The sequence below is a fragment of the Micromys minutus genome (assembly GCF_963924665.1).
Source record: "Micromys minutus genome assembly, chromosome: 25".
NCBI classification, from domain to species: domain Eukaryota; kingdom Metazoa; phylum Chordata; class Mammalia; order Rodentia; family Muridae; genus Micromys; species Micromys minutus.
Window position 1 is genome coordinate 22,067,270 of NC_137960.1, and position 15,244 is coordinate 22,082,513.

Consider the following 15,244-nt stretch of genomic DNA (forward strand, 5'->3'; position numbering starts at 1 on the left):
AGTATCATCTAAGCATTGTAAATGGGTAACTGATTTAGTTAGCATTGCTATCTCAGATAGGTTAATCATACAAAAGCCAGTTTTTAAAAAAAATACATTTTTTATGGTCTGCACTTTTAGTTTTTTACATCTTATCAACTACCTTTTGTTAATTTTTATATACTAATATATTCTATGAAATGAAAGTGATAAGAAAAAATGTTGACATATTGAAATGACATCCTTTTTTCTTTTTGAATTAGCTTTGTTTTACAAGTGGTGTTCCATGATTTAACTAAGGGACAATTTTTAAAAGTGTTTTTGTTTAGTCTTTTTGGAATTGATTATAGATGAGTTGTTAGAAAAACATTTTCCCCCATTTGCTAGGGCTTAGAAATCTTTTAAATCCAAGAATGGAAATTCAACTATATTAATTAAAAAATTAACTATGACGACTTCCTTTTTCTTTAATATAATTCTTTGACTTTCAGGGCATTACTTTTAAACGTGTAGGTGTTCCTTCTACAATGGATTTAGTGAAATCTAAAAGCATGGATGCCATCAGGTATGCTTTCTGATCTAAGCTCTCCTAGTCCAAATGTGAGGAAATTTAGTCAAGGGTCTTATCAGAAGACATTTAGTTACATTATTATATGAAAATGTTACTCTTCTTTTTCCCATTCCTCATTATACCTCATTATACATCTATCCTGACCAAGAACATTTACTCTTTTTAAACCATAGGTCTCTGGCTTCTGTTTCTTATGCTGCTGTTGATTTTTTCCGACCATCAGCTCAAAGACTAATAGAAGAGAAGGGGGCAGTGGATGCATTGGCTGCAGCATTAGCACACATTTCTGGTGCATCAAGCTTTGAACCACGATCTTTGATCACCTCTGATAAGGTAGAAAAGTGTGGAGAAGTGGTATTTGACTAGATGTGGTTAAAACTTAGCTGTAGCAGTTATATAGTACATCACTGAAACGCTCTATTTCTTCAGTATATTGGGGTGGTGGTGTTGTTTCCTTTTTTCTGTCTAGAAAAATCTTCCTCTTCTCATCTCATATACATGCTTGCAATCCAAGCAATAGGAAGAAAGGCTAGTAAAATAAATATCCACATTGTTTCAACAGCTGTTATTGTTCTGTAACATATTGTAAACTATTTGAAAGTTGAAACATGAAGATATTATTCTTAAATATTTCAACTTGTATCTTTGAAAAATAACATTCTACTTAATCACAATTATCAGTCTAATCTGCTAACAAAGATGGTTCCATATTAATTATATGTTTAGATTTGCTTCTGTCCATACAAAACCTAGCTCTCACTTCAAAGGGAATATGAAATAGTCTAATTTTGAGCTGTATGTCAGTTACCATGAATATGGATTAAGTTTGACAAGAAGGATATGTGCCACCACAGAAGTGGTTACATTTGCTTTCATAGGCACAGAAGAAAGTCATAAATCAGAAAATTTGCCTACATACATTCTTAGGTACATCAGGTAAGGCAGGTTACGGTCAGGTGGAGAAATCTCTTTTAGATGATACAAGGTGACATTCTTGGCTTTTGGGTTCATAGAAGCTATTGGTCTGCTGAGATTGTGGAGTTTGTTGTTTGTTTTACTGGACTGTTGAAAGACTGTTAGGTCAAATATAGAGGTAGGCACTGAATGGTGGCTAGTAAGAAGTTGTAAGTGGGGAGTTAAAATTTTTCAAACAAAATTTTTGCTCTGGATTTGTAACATCAGTTTATTAAAGTTTTTAATCAGCTAGCCTGGCAGAATCTTAAACACAAGCAGCGCTTGTGGCTTCCTTGCCTTCTGGGAATTTAGTTCTCATTTCATCATTGGAAAAACTGTCTAAAGGATTTCTAGAAAAAGAAAAGAAAGTTGTAATTTTTTACCATATGGTACCAACTGAAACTGGAGTTTTCATTTTGTTAGTTGCCATGAAACTTCAGAGTGAGTAGATGTTCAGGCAAAGTAAGAATGTGCAGAAGTGTTTAAGTGGCATTCATATGGCCTGCCTCCAGGTTAGTGTCAGATATCAGGTAGACCACAGCCACAGCCATGGGTTGCACATGGGTTAGAGATTTGTTACTTACTGGATATAAGTGGGGTGGAGGTATGAGTCTTGAAAGGGGACAAGGTAGGAATACCAGTTGCCATATAAAACTTGTTTTAAAACTATTTTACAAAAAAAAAAAAAAACTATTTTACTTGTAAGCCAACCCCAATTAAATGTCATTTATAAAGAAAAAAAAACTATTTTACTCTCTGAATAATAATCTATATGATCATCCTTTATCACTGAGTAGATAGACCATCCCTAAAACCTCATCAGACACTTTATAAAATATATATCAGGAGAAAAGCAGGTATTCCCAGCACTCAGGAAACAGAATCAGTAGACTTACAAATTTGAGACTAGCCTATCGAACATAAGGGTTTTAGGACATCCAGGGCTACATACTGAAAACCTATCTCAAACAAAAACCTGGCTGGCCTGGAATTCACTGTGTAGGCTGGGTTGGCCTAGAACTCAGAGATTCCCCTTGTGTAGGCATGCAAGACTATGCACAATCTGGTGCGTTTTATTTTATTTTATTTTTTTAAGAGACAAGTCTTGTGTGTATCTCAGGTTGGCCTTGAAGTCATGACAGTTCTCCTGCTTTTGGAAACAGTTTTAAGGCCAGTCAGTGGTAGTGCCTTGCCCAGGAAGCAGTCAGGGAGGGGATCTCCAGGTCTACAGGACCAGGACAGTAAGGGCTATACAGAGAAATCCTATTCATCTAAAGAACCCAAAAAATAAGACAAATTTTAAACTATACTTTTAAAGACAATGCTTAGGTACTGTAGAGGTCACTTATCATTAATTCCTGTCCTATGAAAATTCTTTGGCTTGCCACAGAGATGCAGCATCTGCAATCCCACCAGCACTTGGCAAGCAGAAGCAGGAGAACTGCTACAAGTCTGAGGCCTGCCTGACCAAGAACCTTTTAGTAGATAGGTCATTTAACTTCTAATTAAATATTTTGGGAACATGGTACTAATGACTTGAAATTTCTCCTATGGATTAAACTTTTTTTTTTTAATGTCTAAGTTTTTGCCTGAAAGTTTCTGTGTGGACCTTATGCATGCAATGCCTTAAAAAGCCGAGAGAGGACAGCAGATCCCCTGAGACTGCTACCGTATAGACCTAATAGAGGCTGGGAATTGAACCAGGCTCCTATGGAAGAGCAGGCAGTGTTCTATAACCATTGAATTGTCTCTCTAGCCCTGTTCTTTACCATGAACAACCTATAATGCATGTCCTGCAGGGTATTCTTGCTGCTTGTGTGACTTCATTTTTAATCACTCTTGACTTCTCTAATTATCTGAGTCTGTTTGACCTACCTTCTTCATTTACCCACTCCTGCAAAAAGACCTTCATGCTTACCCTTTTTCTCAGCCCCCTTCCTCTTATTTTAGCTTCCTCCTTTATTTTGGTCTCTGCACAAATATCACCATATCAGAGAAATCTTTCCTGATCATCCTGGTCCCCTCCACTTTATTTTTTATATTCCTCAGCCCTTCTGTGTTATTCTTCCTGATGCTTATTGCTGTTATTTTATGTACTTTCTTACTATTTCCACCCCAACTTCCCACAAGAAAGCTATGTCCGGGAGAGAAAGGTCTGTTTGTCATAAAATCTCTAGTTCCCAGCGTGGTTTCTGGTGAATTGTAGGAGATAGTCACTATTTTTATGTGATAGTCCTCCAAAAGTTTAAAGATTTCGATGTCTTTTTTTTTTCACTGCTAAGTAACTGACTTTTTAACATTTCCTTATTTCTTTCTCTTTTTTAATTTTTAAAGATTTATTTATTATATGTAAGTACACTATAGCTGTTTTCAGATACACCAGAAGAGGGCATCAGATCTTATTACAAATGGTTGTGAGCCACCTTGTGGTTGCTGGGATTTGAACTCAGGACCTCTGGAAGAACAGTCAGTGCTCTTAACCGCTGAGCCATCTCGCCAGCCCCATTTCCTTATTTCTTCACTACTCCTTCCAACTCTTCCTGTGATGTTCTGATCTAATTCTGTCTTGTAATGTGTAGAACACAGCCTCAGATCTGTAAGAACAGTGTACAGAACACGGTGCTTTCAGTGATATGTAAACAGTGGTCTTATAGTACAGTTTCAGAGAAGTTCATTTTCAGTAGCCATGTTCCATGTTGACACACAAATACCACACAGATATTTCATGGGAACTGTGTAGTTGATTCAGGAAGCACCATAGAGTCAAACTACATTGTCCTGCTGATAATTTTCTCACAAATCTAATAGGACTTTTATTTCTAAAGGGGTTTGTGACCATGACTCTGGAAAGCCCAGAAGAAATACAGGATGTCAACTGTGCTTGGAAGGAACTTAACAGAAAGCTCAGTAGTAATGCTGTGTCTCAAGTAACCAGAATGTGCCTCCTGAAAGGAAATATGGTAGGAATATGTTCATGATAAGGCTTCAAAGATCTGTTCCATCCCCTCTTTTTTATGAAAGATTAATACTATTTTATCTCAGTGTTGGATTGTTTTCTACTTATCAGTTTGGAGGATTATATAAATGATATGTTCCTTTAGAGCTTTGTATCATTCAGTTTTGACTAATGTTTTTGTTTTTATAATTACTTTGAGACAAGGTATTCCTATGTAGCCCAGTCTGGCCTTGAACCAGGATCATTTTATGAATGTTGGGATTGCAAGTAGATGACCCTTGTCTAAGACTGAAGTCATATAAGTTTCTGCTATCATAATACTTACTATGTGTGGTTGTGTGTGTGTTTATTTTTCTAAGACTAATTTGTGTGTGTAATGTTTGAGCAACTCTTGGAAATACAGATGATTTATTTTTCTTTGCTATTAGTTGTTAATGAGATTAAGATAGTGTTTTTCTGTGAGTCAGTATTTCATTATTGCCCAGACTAGCCTTGAGCTTTTGATTATTTTCCTTCTACTTCTGAGGTAACAAACATGTTCCTGAGTAACTTACTGTAAAGTGAACTTGTTAAAGTTCTTTTGTTTGTTTGCTTTTACTTTTTTGGCGCCAGGTCTCTTTACATAGCCATGGCTGTCCTGGAACTCAAAATGTAGATTAGGCTTACCTACAGAGCTACACCTGCCCTTTGTTTTCTGAGCTTTGGGGTTAAAGGTGTGGGCTTCCACACACATCTTAAAGCTTAGTCTTAGTGATTGAGATTTCTTTTAATGTTTTGAGAAGATCTAAGGTTATTTATTTGAAATTACTACATAGATTTGTTTTAGTTTAAAAACTGTCAAGCAGATTGTTTATTTGAAATTATCTTAGCAGCCCTATTTATAGTAGCCAGAAGCTGGAGAGAACCCAGATGTCCTTCAGTAGATGAATGGATACAAAAATTGTGGTACATTTACACAATGGAGAAACAATGACTTTATGAAATTCTTAAGAAAATGGATGCATCTAGAGAATATCATCCTGAGTGAGATAACCCGGTCACAAAAGAACAGACATAATATGCAATCACTGATAATTGGATACTAACCCCAGAAAGCTCAGAACACACCAGAAACAACTCACAGACTATATGAAGTTCAAGAAGAAAATGAAAAATCATTATGCTTAATCTTTACACACCAAGAAAACTTAGACTAATTCCAGGTTACATCTTGTTTTACATGTACTTTATGCTCATTGTAACTAGTAAGATCTTAATGCACACTATCAAACCTTTAAAAAAACCAAGTACTGACAAAAATGTATTCATATACTTTTATGCAAAAATGCTTAAAATCTGTACATTTATCTTTGTTTTTAAAAATAAAGTTGTTCAATTAAAAAAAAAAAAAGAAATTATCTCTCCACTCTGTGAGAGAAAAACTTTCTTATCCCAGTTTTAACTTTTGGAATCTTAGTCTTTTGCAGTGCTAGGGTATGGCCCTTTGACTTGCATATCATAAGGAAATACCATTCCACAGATCTGTGTTTCCAGATTTTCACTAATGAAATCAGAAGGTCCATTTTCATTTGGATTATTTGTTTTTGTTTTATTTTCCTGAGACAGGGTTTCTTTTTGTATCCCTGGTTATCCTGAAACACAGAAATTCACCTGCCTCTGAATGCTGGGATTAAAGGTGTTCTTTACTACCTCACAGCCAGAAGGACCCTTTTCTTTCTTTCATTTTTTTGGGGGGTGCGATGGGGGATGGGCTTTAAGTTTAAGGCAGGGTTTCTTTGTGTAGTTTTGGCTACTCTGCAACTCACTGTGTAGACCACGATGGCTCAAAACTCATAGCCTGTGCTGGCTACCTCACCCATCTTAAAGCTCAGTCTCTCTTAAGTGCTGGGATTAAAGGCATGTGCCACAGCCACCCAGCTAGAAGGACCAATTTTTAAGAGCTATGGAACAACTTACAGTGTGTACAAAAATTCTAGAGAATATTCTGAAGGTACTTAGGAGTCTTACTAGTTCCATTTAGTTCTATCTCAGATTACAAACTGCATTAAGTACTATAAATCATCTATGGTTATTTGTTTCCTGTTTTGATCCTGTAAACAGTCATGGAATACATATTTTTTAAGATCAAAATTCAACAAATACTAATTAGAAAAATTAACTTGTATCTAAATAAAAATCTTTTTATTTTCATTTTAGGGTGTTTGCTTTGATGTTCCTACAAGTGAGTCAGAAAGATTACAGGTATTTAAAATTTTTTACTTGCTAAGTAGCTGAATATGTTTCTTTAAAATAGTTTTGGAAAACACAGACACAGTGTCATTAGCATCCCTAAATCAATTAAGGAAGTCCTTAATATGAAATATTGCCTGATCCATACTTAAAGATATATTATAGGGAATTTCAAATGTAAAGGTTAATTGGGGGCTGGAGAAATGGCTCAGTGGTTAAGACCTCATGCTACTCTTATAGAACAAGTTCTATTCCCGGCACATACATGAAGATTCACAAAACCAGAGATCTGACCACCTCTGATACCCATGTGGTACAGACATACATGTAGGCAAATTGCCTCCATATATAAAGAAACTTTTTTAAAAATTGTATAATGAGTTCTCCTACATGTATAACCAGCCTCACCAGATTGATAATTGTGTGGATGATTCTGTTTCATCTCTGTACTATCCATTGCCAGTGTTTTCAGACGAACTCCAGGTATTTTGTCATTTCAGAAATAAGTATTCCTTCATATTGAAATGTTAGAGACTTAAGCAATCATAATACCATAATTCCTCCTATACAACCATTTTTTAAAAATATTTTGTATTTAAGTTTTCCCTGTTGTCTCTTGATGGTTATTCTTTGATGTTTCAGGTGGTAGCTAAGACCTTACATATGATATATAAGTTAACAGTGAGCTCCCCGGAGCACCACTCCCCCCCCCCCACCTTATTGAATTATTTGCAAGGGGGACGTGGGGACTAACTAGGGTGTTTCTGTCGATCCTGGAACTTGCTCTGTAGACAAGACTGGCCTTGAACCAGAGAAGTGTTTGCTTTGCCTCCTGAGTCCATAAGTTCAGAGATTGTAATTTGATGCTTCCTAAGTCTCAATCCATAACTTTCTCAAAAACGTTTAATTAGATTTATTAAACAGAGGGTTCTACTAAATTCTTATAATCCAAAATTTTGGTTTTTTAATGTCTTTGCTTTGATGGACATTTTGGAAAGGTAGTGTTGAGACAGAGCCCTGGTATATAGCCTAGACTGGCTTGGAGCTCACTGTGTAACTCAAACTTGATCCTTGTATGTGCCCAATATCTAGTTTATTCATATACCTGATTTTTAAATTAACGGTGTTGTACTATTTATCACATTATTTATGTATGGGGTGGGACATATTGACACTGTGGCCATAAATGCGTTCAAAAGACAACTTGGGTTTCTCCTGCCATGTTGGTCCCAGGCAGAGAATGAACCATCAGTGTTGGTAACACTGACCTCTACCCATAGAGCCATCTCTACTTTTTTTTTTTTTTTTTGTAGTATCTTGTTTTACTTTATTTTTGTTTCTTTTGATCATATACTCTTTTTTTTTTTTTAATCATTAAAATATTGAGGATGCAAGAGGCCAGTGAAATAGCCTAATTGGTTAAAGGCCAAAGGTGTTTGATGTCAATTTGTTTCTTGGTATTCATACGAAGAAGAGAACAAACTCCTTAAAAGTTATCCTTTGAACTCCATGTACATGCCTGCATAATTACATGCTGACAAAGCATATACATATGTAAAACTTAAAACAAAAGTTTATAGAAATATTGTGTAACCTTTTTTTTAAAAAAACTGGGAATTGAATTCTTGCCCTTAATGAATGCTGTGCAGATGCTCTAGTCCTATTTTTATTTTATATTTGGTGACAAGGTCTCACTAACTTGCCCACACTGGCCTTGAAGTAATTCTGTAGTATTCTAAGCAGTCCTTGAACTTAAATGTTTCTGCATCAGCCTCATGTCTTAAGTTTGCTTCTGGTTCTGTTGATGTAGTTGCTCAAAATACTTCACTGCGTATTAGTGATCTGTTTCACACACTGTTTTGCTTTGAGAAGAGAATGCTGTCTTTTAGAAAAGAACAGACATTTAGAATCTCAGAATGGTTCTGAGGGTTTCTCTAAACTTCATCTTAGCCTGAAGGCTAAGAATCAGCAGAAAGTTTCTTTTAAGTTTAAAATTTGAACATGTTACAGTTTTGCCTATTTTCTGGTTTTCATTATTCCAGATGCTTTGAGCTAGTAGCTAAAGGAGATAAAAAGAGCATCTTCTTGGCTCACATGTGGGCTTATTGTACGTTTTGTTAATCTGGTATATTGCTTTAACAGGCGGAGTGGCATGATTCAGACTGGATACTCTCAGTGCCAGCCAAATTACCTGAAATTGAAGAATATTATGATGGAAACACATCTTCTAATCCTAGACAGAGGAGCGGCTGGTCTGGCGGCAGGTCAGGCCGTTCAGGCCGCTCTGGTGGTCGATCTGGTGGCCGATCAGGTAGACAGAGTCGACAGGGGAGTCGGTCAGGAAGTCGGCAAGATGGTAGAAGACGAAGTGGGAACAGAAATCGATCAAGAAGTGGGGGCCATAAACGGAATTTTGACTGAGTGTTTGGTAGTTAATCTTCCAGTGTGAGCTTGCCTATTTCTGTCTAATCATGTATATTATTCACCAAAAATTAGATCATCATAGTTGAGGTATTTGTCTGTAATTTGCAAAGAAGTTGGTCGTATTTTTTTAAAAAGTATTTCACAAGAATGGTTCTAAACAAATCTACTTATCTGGCTATACCTTTGAATTAAAAAAAAAAAAAAGCCCTTTTATTGTCTGTTTCCATTCTGTATTAGGAGTTTTCTGAATGTAATTTAAAAATTTTTCAAGACATAGCAGTCAAGTTAACTTTAAGGTTTCCTGTAATCTACAAAATGTGGCATATTAGGCCATTCTTTCATGTGATGGAAGGACAAAACTCTTTCCACATTAAGGACTGGTAACTGGTGACTTGTTTGGTGAAGTTTACCAGTTTAACTTAATAGATAGATTTAGGTAGATTGGTGTGCAAGCAGTGTACACTTCTTTATCAATCATTGAATGTATATCTACTCTCTGGTAATCTCTAGTGCACACATTTATAAACAGGGTACCACCACTAATTTTATAAAACTCATTGTCTACAATCACCCAGATACAGTAGCCACGAGAAAATAAAGACTGAGACAAAATCGGCGGTGAAATGCAGAGGGCTGGGATGTGCCGATAGAGGGAGAGGAATTCAGTTTTTGTGATTTTTTTTTTTTTTGTTTGTTTTGTTTTGTTTTTGAGGCTTTTATGTAGCCTAGATTGGCCTCAAACCTGCATTAATTACCACTGGTCCAATGACTTTGGAAGGGTGAGGGCTTCAGGCAGAGAGAACAACTTACACAGGAACCCAGAGAGTACATCTAAAGACTCTCAGTCCGGTTTGCCTGTTGTAGGTTAAGGGCAAGAGCAAGATTGAGTGCAGTATTGAGTGTCCAGTGTTAAAAGCTTTATCTTTATTGTTCAGAAGTTCCATTTTTACTGAGGACAGTGGGAAGAATATTACAAAGGTTTTAACAGGTCAGAAATTGTACAATTAGGGCTTTTTTTTAAATATAAGATTTATTTAGTGTATATGAGTATACTGCCATGCTCTTCAGACATGCCAGAAGAGGGCATCAGATCCCATTACAGATGGTTGTGAGCCACCATGTGGTTGCTGGGAATTTACTCAGGACCTCTGGAAGAGCAGCCAGTGCTCCTAACCTCTGATCCAACTCTTCAGCACCCCACCTCCTTAGGGCTTTTTTTTTTTTTAATGTGTGTTTTGTTTGTTTGTATGTCTGTGTACTATGTGTGTGCCTGTCACTATTAGAAGCATTGGCTCCTCTGCAACTAGAGTTAAAGTGTTTGTGGATGTATTGTATAGGTCTTCTGAAAGGGCAGTCAGTGCTCTTAGCAGCTGAGCCAGCTCTGGGAAGTAACACGATTACCTTTGTATTTCAAAAAGATTGGTCGTTTATGTTGGAGGAGAGCTAGATTGAAGGCCAGGAGACTTCTGAAGAGGTTGTAGCAGGGCTTGACATATAGCTGAATGGTGGAGTGCTTGCCTAGCTTATAAACAAAAGGGCTTAATTCTTAACACTGAAAGAAGAAAACAAGTTGTAGAAACAACTCAATGTAGAGAGAAGCTGGTGAGCCAAACTAATTAGTAATATTTTATGTGGTGAGAACCAGTGCACTTTGAGAGATCCAAAATCATAACTTGATTTGGACTGGAGTGGAGATTTAAGCCCACAGAAGACTATTTTCTTAACTCCACAAAATTAGTGGTAGAGATTAGAAATACGGGTAAGCTGGCATGGTCCAGGCTTTTAATCCTGACACTTGGGAGGCAGAGGCAAGTCAATTTCTCTGAGTTTGCAATCAGCCAGATCTGCATAGTAAGTTCCAAGCTAGTCAGAGCTACATGGTGATGAGACTCTCTCTGAAGAAACAAGGAACATGGTATATTAGAGAGGGGTTTAGGAGATAGAATTGTTAGGACTGGAAGATGAAACCAAGAATTTTGTCATTAGGATACTGACACTCATGAGACAGAAGCAGGTAGGCATGGTGGCATATACCTTTAATTCCAGCATATATAATTCTAGAGTTTAAGAGGCTGGATGGTGAGTTTGAGGCCAACTTGGGCTACATTGTAAGACTCAAGTTGTATATGTAGCAAATATGAAGAGCTCTTAGAGATTTGGCTGTGAATAGGGGAGAAGATACTAAAGTTATGACTGGAAGATGAAGTGGTGATGATACAAGACGGGGTATCCTATGTGTTGAAATAATATGAAAAGCAGAAAGGAGGGTACTGTGGAAACCAAATGGAACAGGATCCCCATCAAAACACAAGTGTGAGAGCAAGTATAAAAAAACGAGTTTAGCTTTAAGTAAGTGGGAGCACTATCTTTTTGCATCTTGTCAGAAAAAACAAAACCAAACCATGTATTCAAGTGTGGTTGTTGAGGTAAATGGAGGTTAGCCAGGTGGGCAGCACCCAGGATGCAAAGGCAGGTGGATCTCTGTGTTCGAGGACAGCTTGATCAGCAAAATGAGTTCCAGGACAGCCAGGGCTATAGAAAGAAACCCTGTCTTGAAAAATCAAGAAATGGCTGAGGTTAGATTTGCAGTGTTTGCAATGTAAAGAATGAAGTGATGCTTTCCCTCAACCACAGTGTATTCATTCTGTGTGGGAATGAAGATGGAAGCAGGTGACTGACCACAGGTGAGTTCCTCTCTGAGAGATGAGAAGATTGACAGATCACACACACTGACCAACTTTGGCAGCATGATTGATGTCTGTGTCATGTAGACTGAGGAGAGAATGAATACAGTGTAATGGGCCAGAGAACTGGAGGCCTGTGAGAGCCAGAGAGATTTGAGATCTAAAGAGTGAGAGGGGCCAGAGAGATTGCTCAGTGGTTAAGAGCATAGTGTTCTTGCAGAGGACCCAAGTTCCATTCCCAGCACCCATATCCAGCAGCTCACAACTGCCTGTTAACTATAGTTTCATGTGATAATATCACCCTCTTACCTCCTGCATGCACATTCACACACGCACACAGAGATGCATACACACATATATACATGATGATTTTAAAAGAATATGGATTAATTTTTTTTAAGTAAGGGAGTAGGCAAAGGTGTATTCATGCACACCTTTAATGAATGAATAAGGAAGATATTGGTGAGTCTCTTGAGTTTGAAGCTAGATTGATATATACATGATAAATCCCAGACTAGCCAAGGTTATATAGTAAGACCATGTCTAAAAGGTAGAACACTTAGAAAACTGGTATGTAGACCGGTTGGGAACAAACATGCTTAATTGAAGTTGAAGGACTGGAAGTAACTGCCACATCTTTGTGGACAGTGAAAGCTAGCATGATAGGACTGTGGAAGATTTGACCAGATTCCAAAATGTCAGTGAATGGTAGGTTTGGCCAGTTACTCGAAGAGGATGGTTGTGGAATAATAACACTAGTTATGTTCAGTTTATAAGGCTTTTGTGTGACAGTGAAGGATAGCAGTGGAGAAATGGGTTTGAGGGGAGGAGCACATGGAATGTGAAGGAACAACACAAGTATGAGGAAGTTGGAAGGGTGAATTCCTCTTCTGGAGGCAGATTTCACCTTACCCAAGGAGGGGAGACATGTACTCCTAGAGTAAGTCCTGGTTGGGAACCCATAGCTTACAAGATGGAACTAATAGCATTAATCTCCTGCCCTCTAAAATCAGATGCTCAAAGCATAAAAAAACTACCAAAATCCTGGGCAGTATGATTAACTAGATAACTAAACTTGAAAAGTTATATTTAGACATTGAGAGCCATTACCCATATACTTGCACTATCACAGTAGAATGCATTATCTCTTTACTCTTCTCTAGGGTTATCAGGTCCTTGGTGGTCTTAAGGACCAGGTAGCCAACTAAGAAGATTCACCAGAGAGATATCTATATTTCCCCAACTTATTCTGATGACTAGGAATATAAGCTGTTTTAACTTGGAGGAGACACCATTGCTTCAAAGACACACCATGACCAAGGCAACTCTTGTAAAGAACATTTAATTAGCAACTGGCGTGCAGGTTCTGAGGTTCAGTCCAGTATCCTGGCAAAGTTCAGGCAGATATGGTGCTGGAGGAGTTGAGAGTTCTGCGTCTTGATCTGAAGGCCACCAGGAGACTGTCTTCCCAGGCAACTAAGAGGATTTCAGAGCTCCACCCCCACAGTAACACACTTCCTCCAACATGGCCACACCTAATAGAGTACCATTCTTTGAGTCAAGAATATTCAAACCACCTCATTTTACTTCCTGGCCTCCATAGACTGGTTCAAATATATTTGTCTGGGGGCCATACCTAGCCATAGCATAATGAGAAATCTATTTACTCCAATTTGAAATGTCCCCATAATCTATAATAGTCTCAATGTTAAAAGTTCAGTCACTTAACTAATCGATGTCAAAATCAAAAAGCAGATCATGTACCTTCAATATCACAGAATATATACTATTCCAAAATGTCATAGTGAGGAAATACTGCACCAAAACAAGACAAGAAACCAGCTGGTCAAACTCCAGTATCAAAGTGCTGATCAGATCTCAAACTCCTTTCATCCTTGTTACTGGGATATCTGGCATTCAACAGTAGCAGCCGCAGCATATTTCTTTTGGGCTGTCTCTACTGCCTGTTAGCAACTTTCCTTGGACCCATCATAACACCCTCCCTAGTCTGCATCTTGATGTCAAAACATCCTTGTAGTACATAGGCTGATTCAATTCAGTAGGTTTTCTCCCCACAATTTAATGCCTTTTGTCAGGTGCTGTCCTCGTTGCATTGCATGCAAAAACTTTCAAGTTAGTAAAGCATGCAATCTATCTCTGGGATTCCTCAGTGAGGAAGGGGTTGCTGACTGTTGTCACTGATGGTTAAGGTATCTGCACCTTTGTGGTTGTGAACTCTTAACTTTATATTCAAGTCTCTACTGCACTGCCCAAGTACTAGTACATTCCCAGCACATTATGTATGTCCAGTTCCTGAGCAGTGCCTGGTTTCTGTCTTCTAGAACTCAGAATCTAGTGAAATAATAGGATATATAAGTTAAAACTCATGGCCACACAGTGAGATGGCTCAGCTCAAGACCCAGCCCCAAGGCAAAAGTCCTCTTCTGGTCTCCAAGGGCAGCAGAAAGCATGTGCACAACCATAGATAGACCCACAAACATGCATATAAAACCAGCAAAAGGGCTGGGAATAGCCTTTTAGGCAAAAGCACAGAATAGCTAGGGAAACTAACACTGTGTAAGTGTTATGAACTATATGTAGCTCATTGCTGTGATCTTCCCTGAGGAAAACAGTGGTGAGTCAACACTGGAGGGCTTTCTAGGCCTTGTTTTGATCAGATATTAGAAGGGTTCATATAACAAATTGAGTGATATGCATGTAGGTAAATGCTGGCAAAGTGAATTTCAAGAATCTGCCTGCTAAAAGGGCTACCTTTTCTATCAGTAATGGTTCTAAGATTAAGTAATACCTTCTATCTTTAAAGAGAAAAAACTTAGTTGGGCAGGGGTGACACACAACGTTAATCCCACCACTCAGGGAAGTAGATGAAGGTGGATCTCTGCATTCCAAGCCAATAAATACACACATGCATGCATACATAAATACATCCCTTTTTCCTTGAACATTTTAGATTTCTAGCCTTCCAAGACTCACCTCAGACCCAACGTCCAAGCAGCAATGCTCAAGATTTGAATGAAGAATTTCCTCTACTACACTCTGCCTTTTCTCCAAAATTAGCATAACATCACAATGGATCCATTTAGAAATATCTTCTTAGGAAGAGATGGTTTAGTCCATAAGGTGCTTGCTACCTCATGCCTCATGATGCAAGCTTGAAGAATTGAGTTCTAGGGCTGGAGAGAAGGTTCTTCCAGAGGTCCTGAGTTCAAATCCCAGCAACCACATGGTGGCCCACAACCATCCATAATGAGATCTGATGTCCTCTTCTGGTGTGTCTGAAAACAACTACAGTGTACTTAAGTATTTTTAAAAATTGAGTTCTATACCCAGAAACCCACATAAAAAAGAATCGGTTCCACTCTCATTTTTCACACTACTATGATTAAATGTCTCCCAATTCCTTGACTCACTGCCCTTCAGAAGAAG

General features: G+C 37.8%; 1 protein-coding gene across 2 annotated transcripts in view; it reads left to right on the forward strand.

The window, feature by feature from the left end:
- The window catches only part of DDX50 (DExD-box helicase 50), a 31,193-nt gene extending 21,893 nt beyond the window's left edge, over positions 1 to 9,300 (forward strand). For both annotated transcript variants that reach the window (XM_080938168.1, XM_080938169.1), the window contains 5 exons: positions 471 to 544; positions 724 to 883; positions 4,330 to 4,464; positions 6,657 to 6,701; positions 8,832 to 9,300. In XM_080938168.1, coding sequence (XP_080794294.1) covers positions 471 to 544; positions 724 to 883; positions 4,330 to 4,464; positions 6,657 to 6,701; positions 8,832 to 9,110 — 693 coding nt within the window. In that variant the 3' untranslated portion in view covers positions 9,111 to 9,300. The remainder of the gene's footprint in view (positions 1 to 470; positions 545 to 723; positions 884 to 4,329; positions 4,465 to 6,656; positions 6,702 to 8,831) is intronic.
- Positions 9,301 to 15,244: the final 5,944 nt, after the last annotated feature.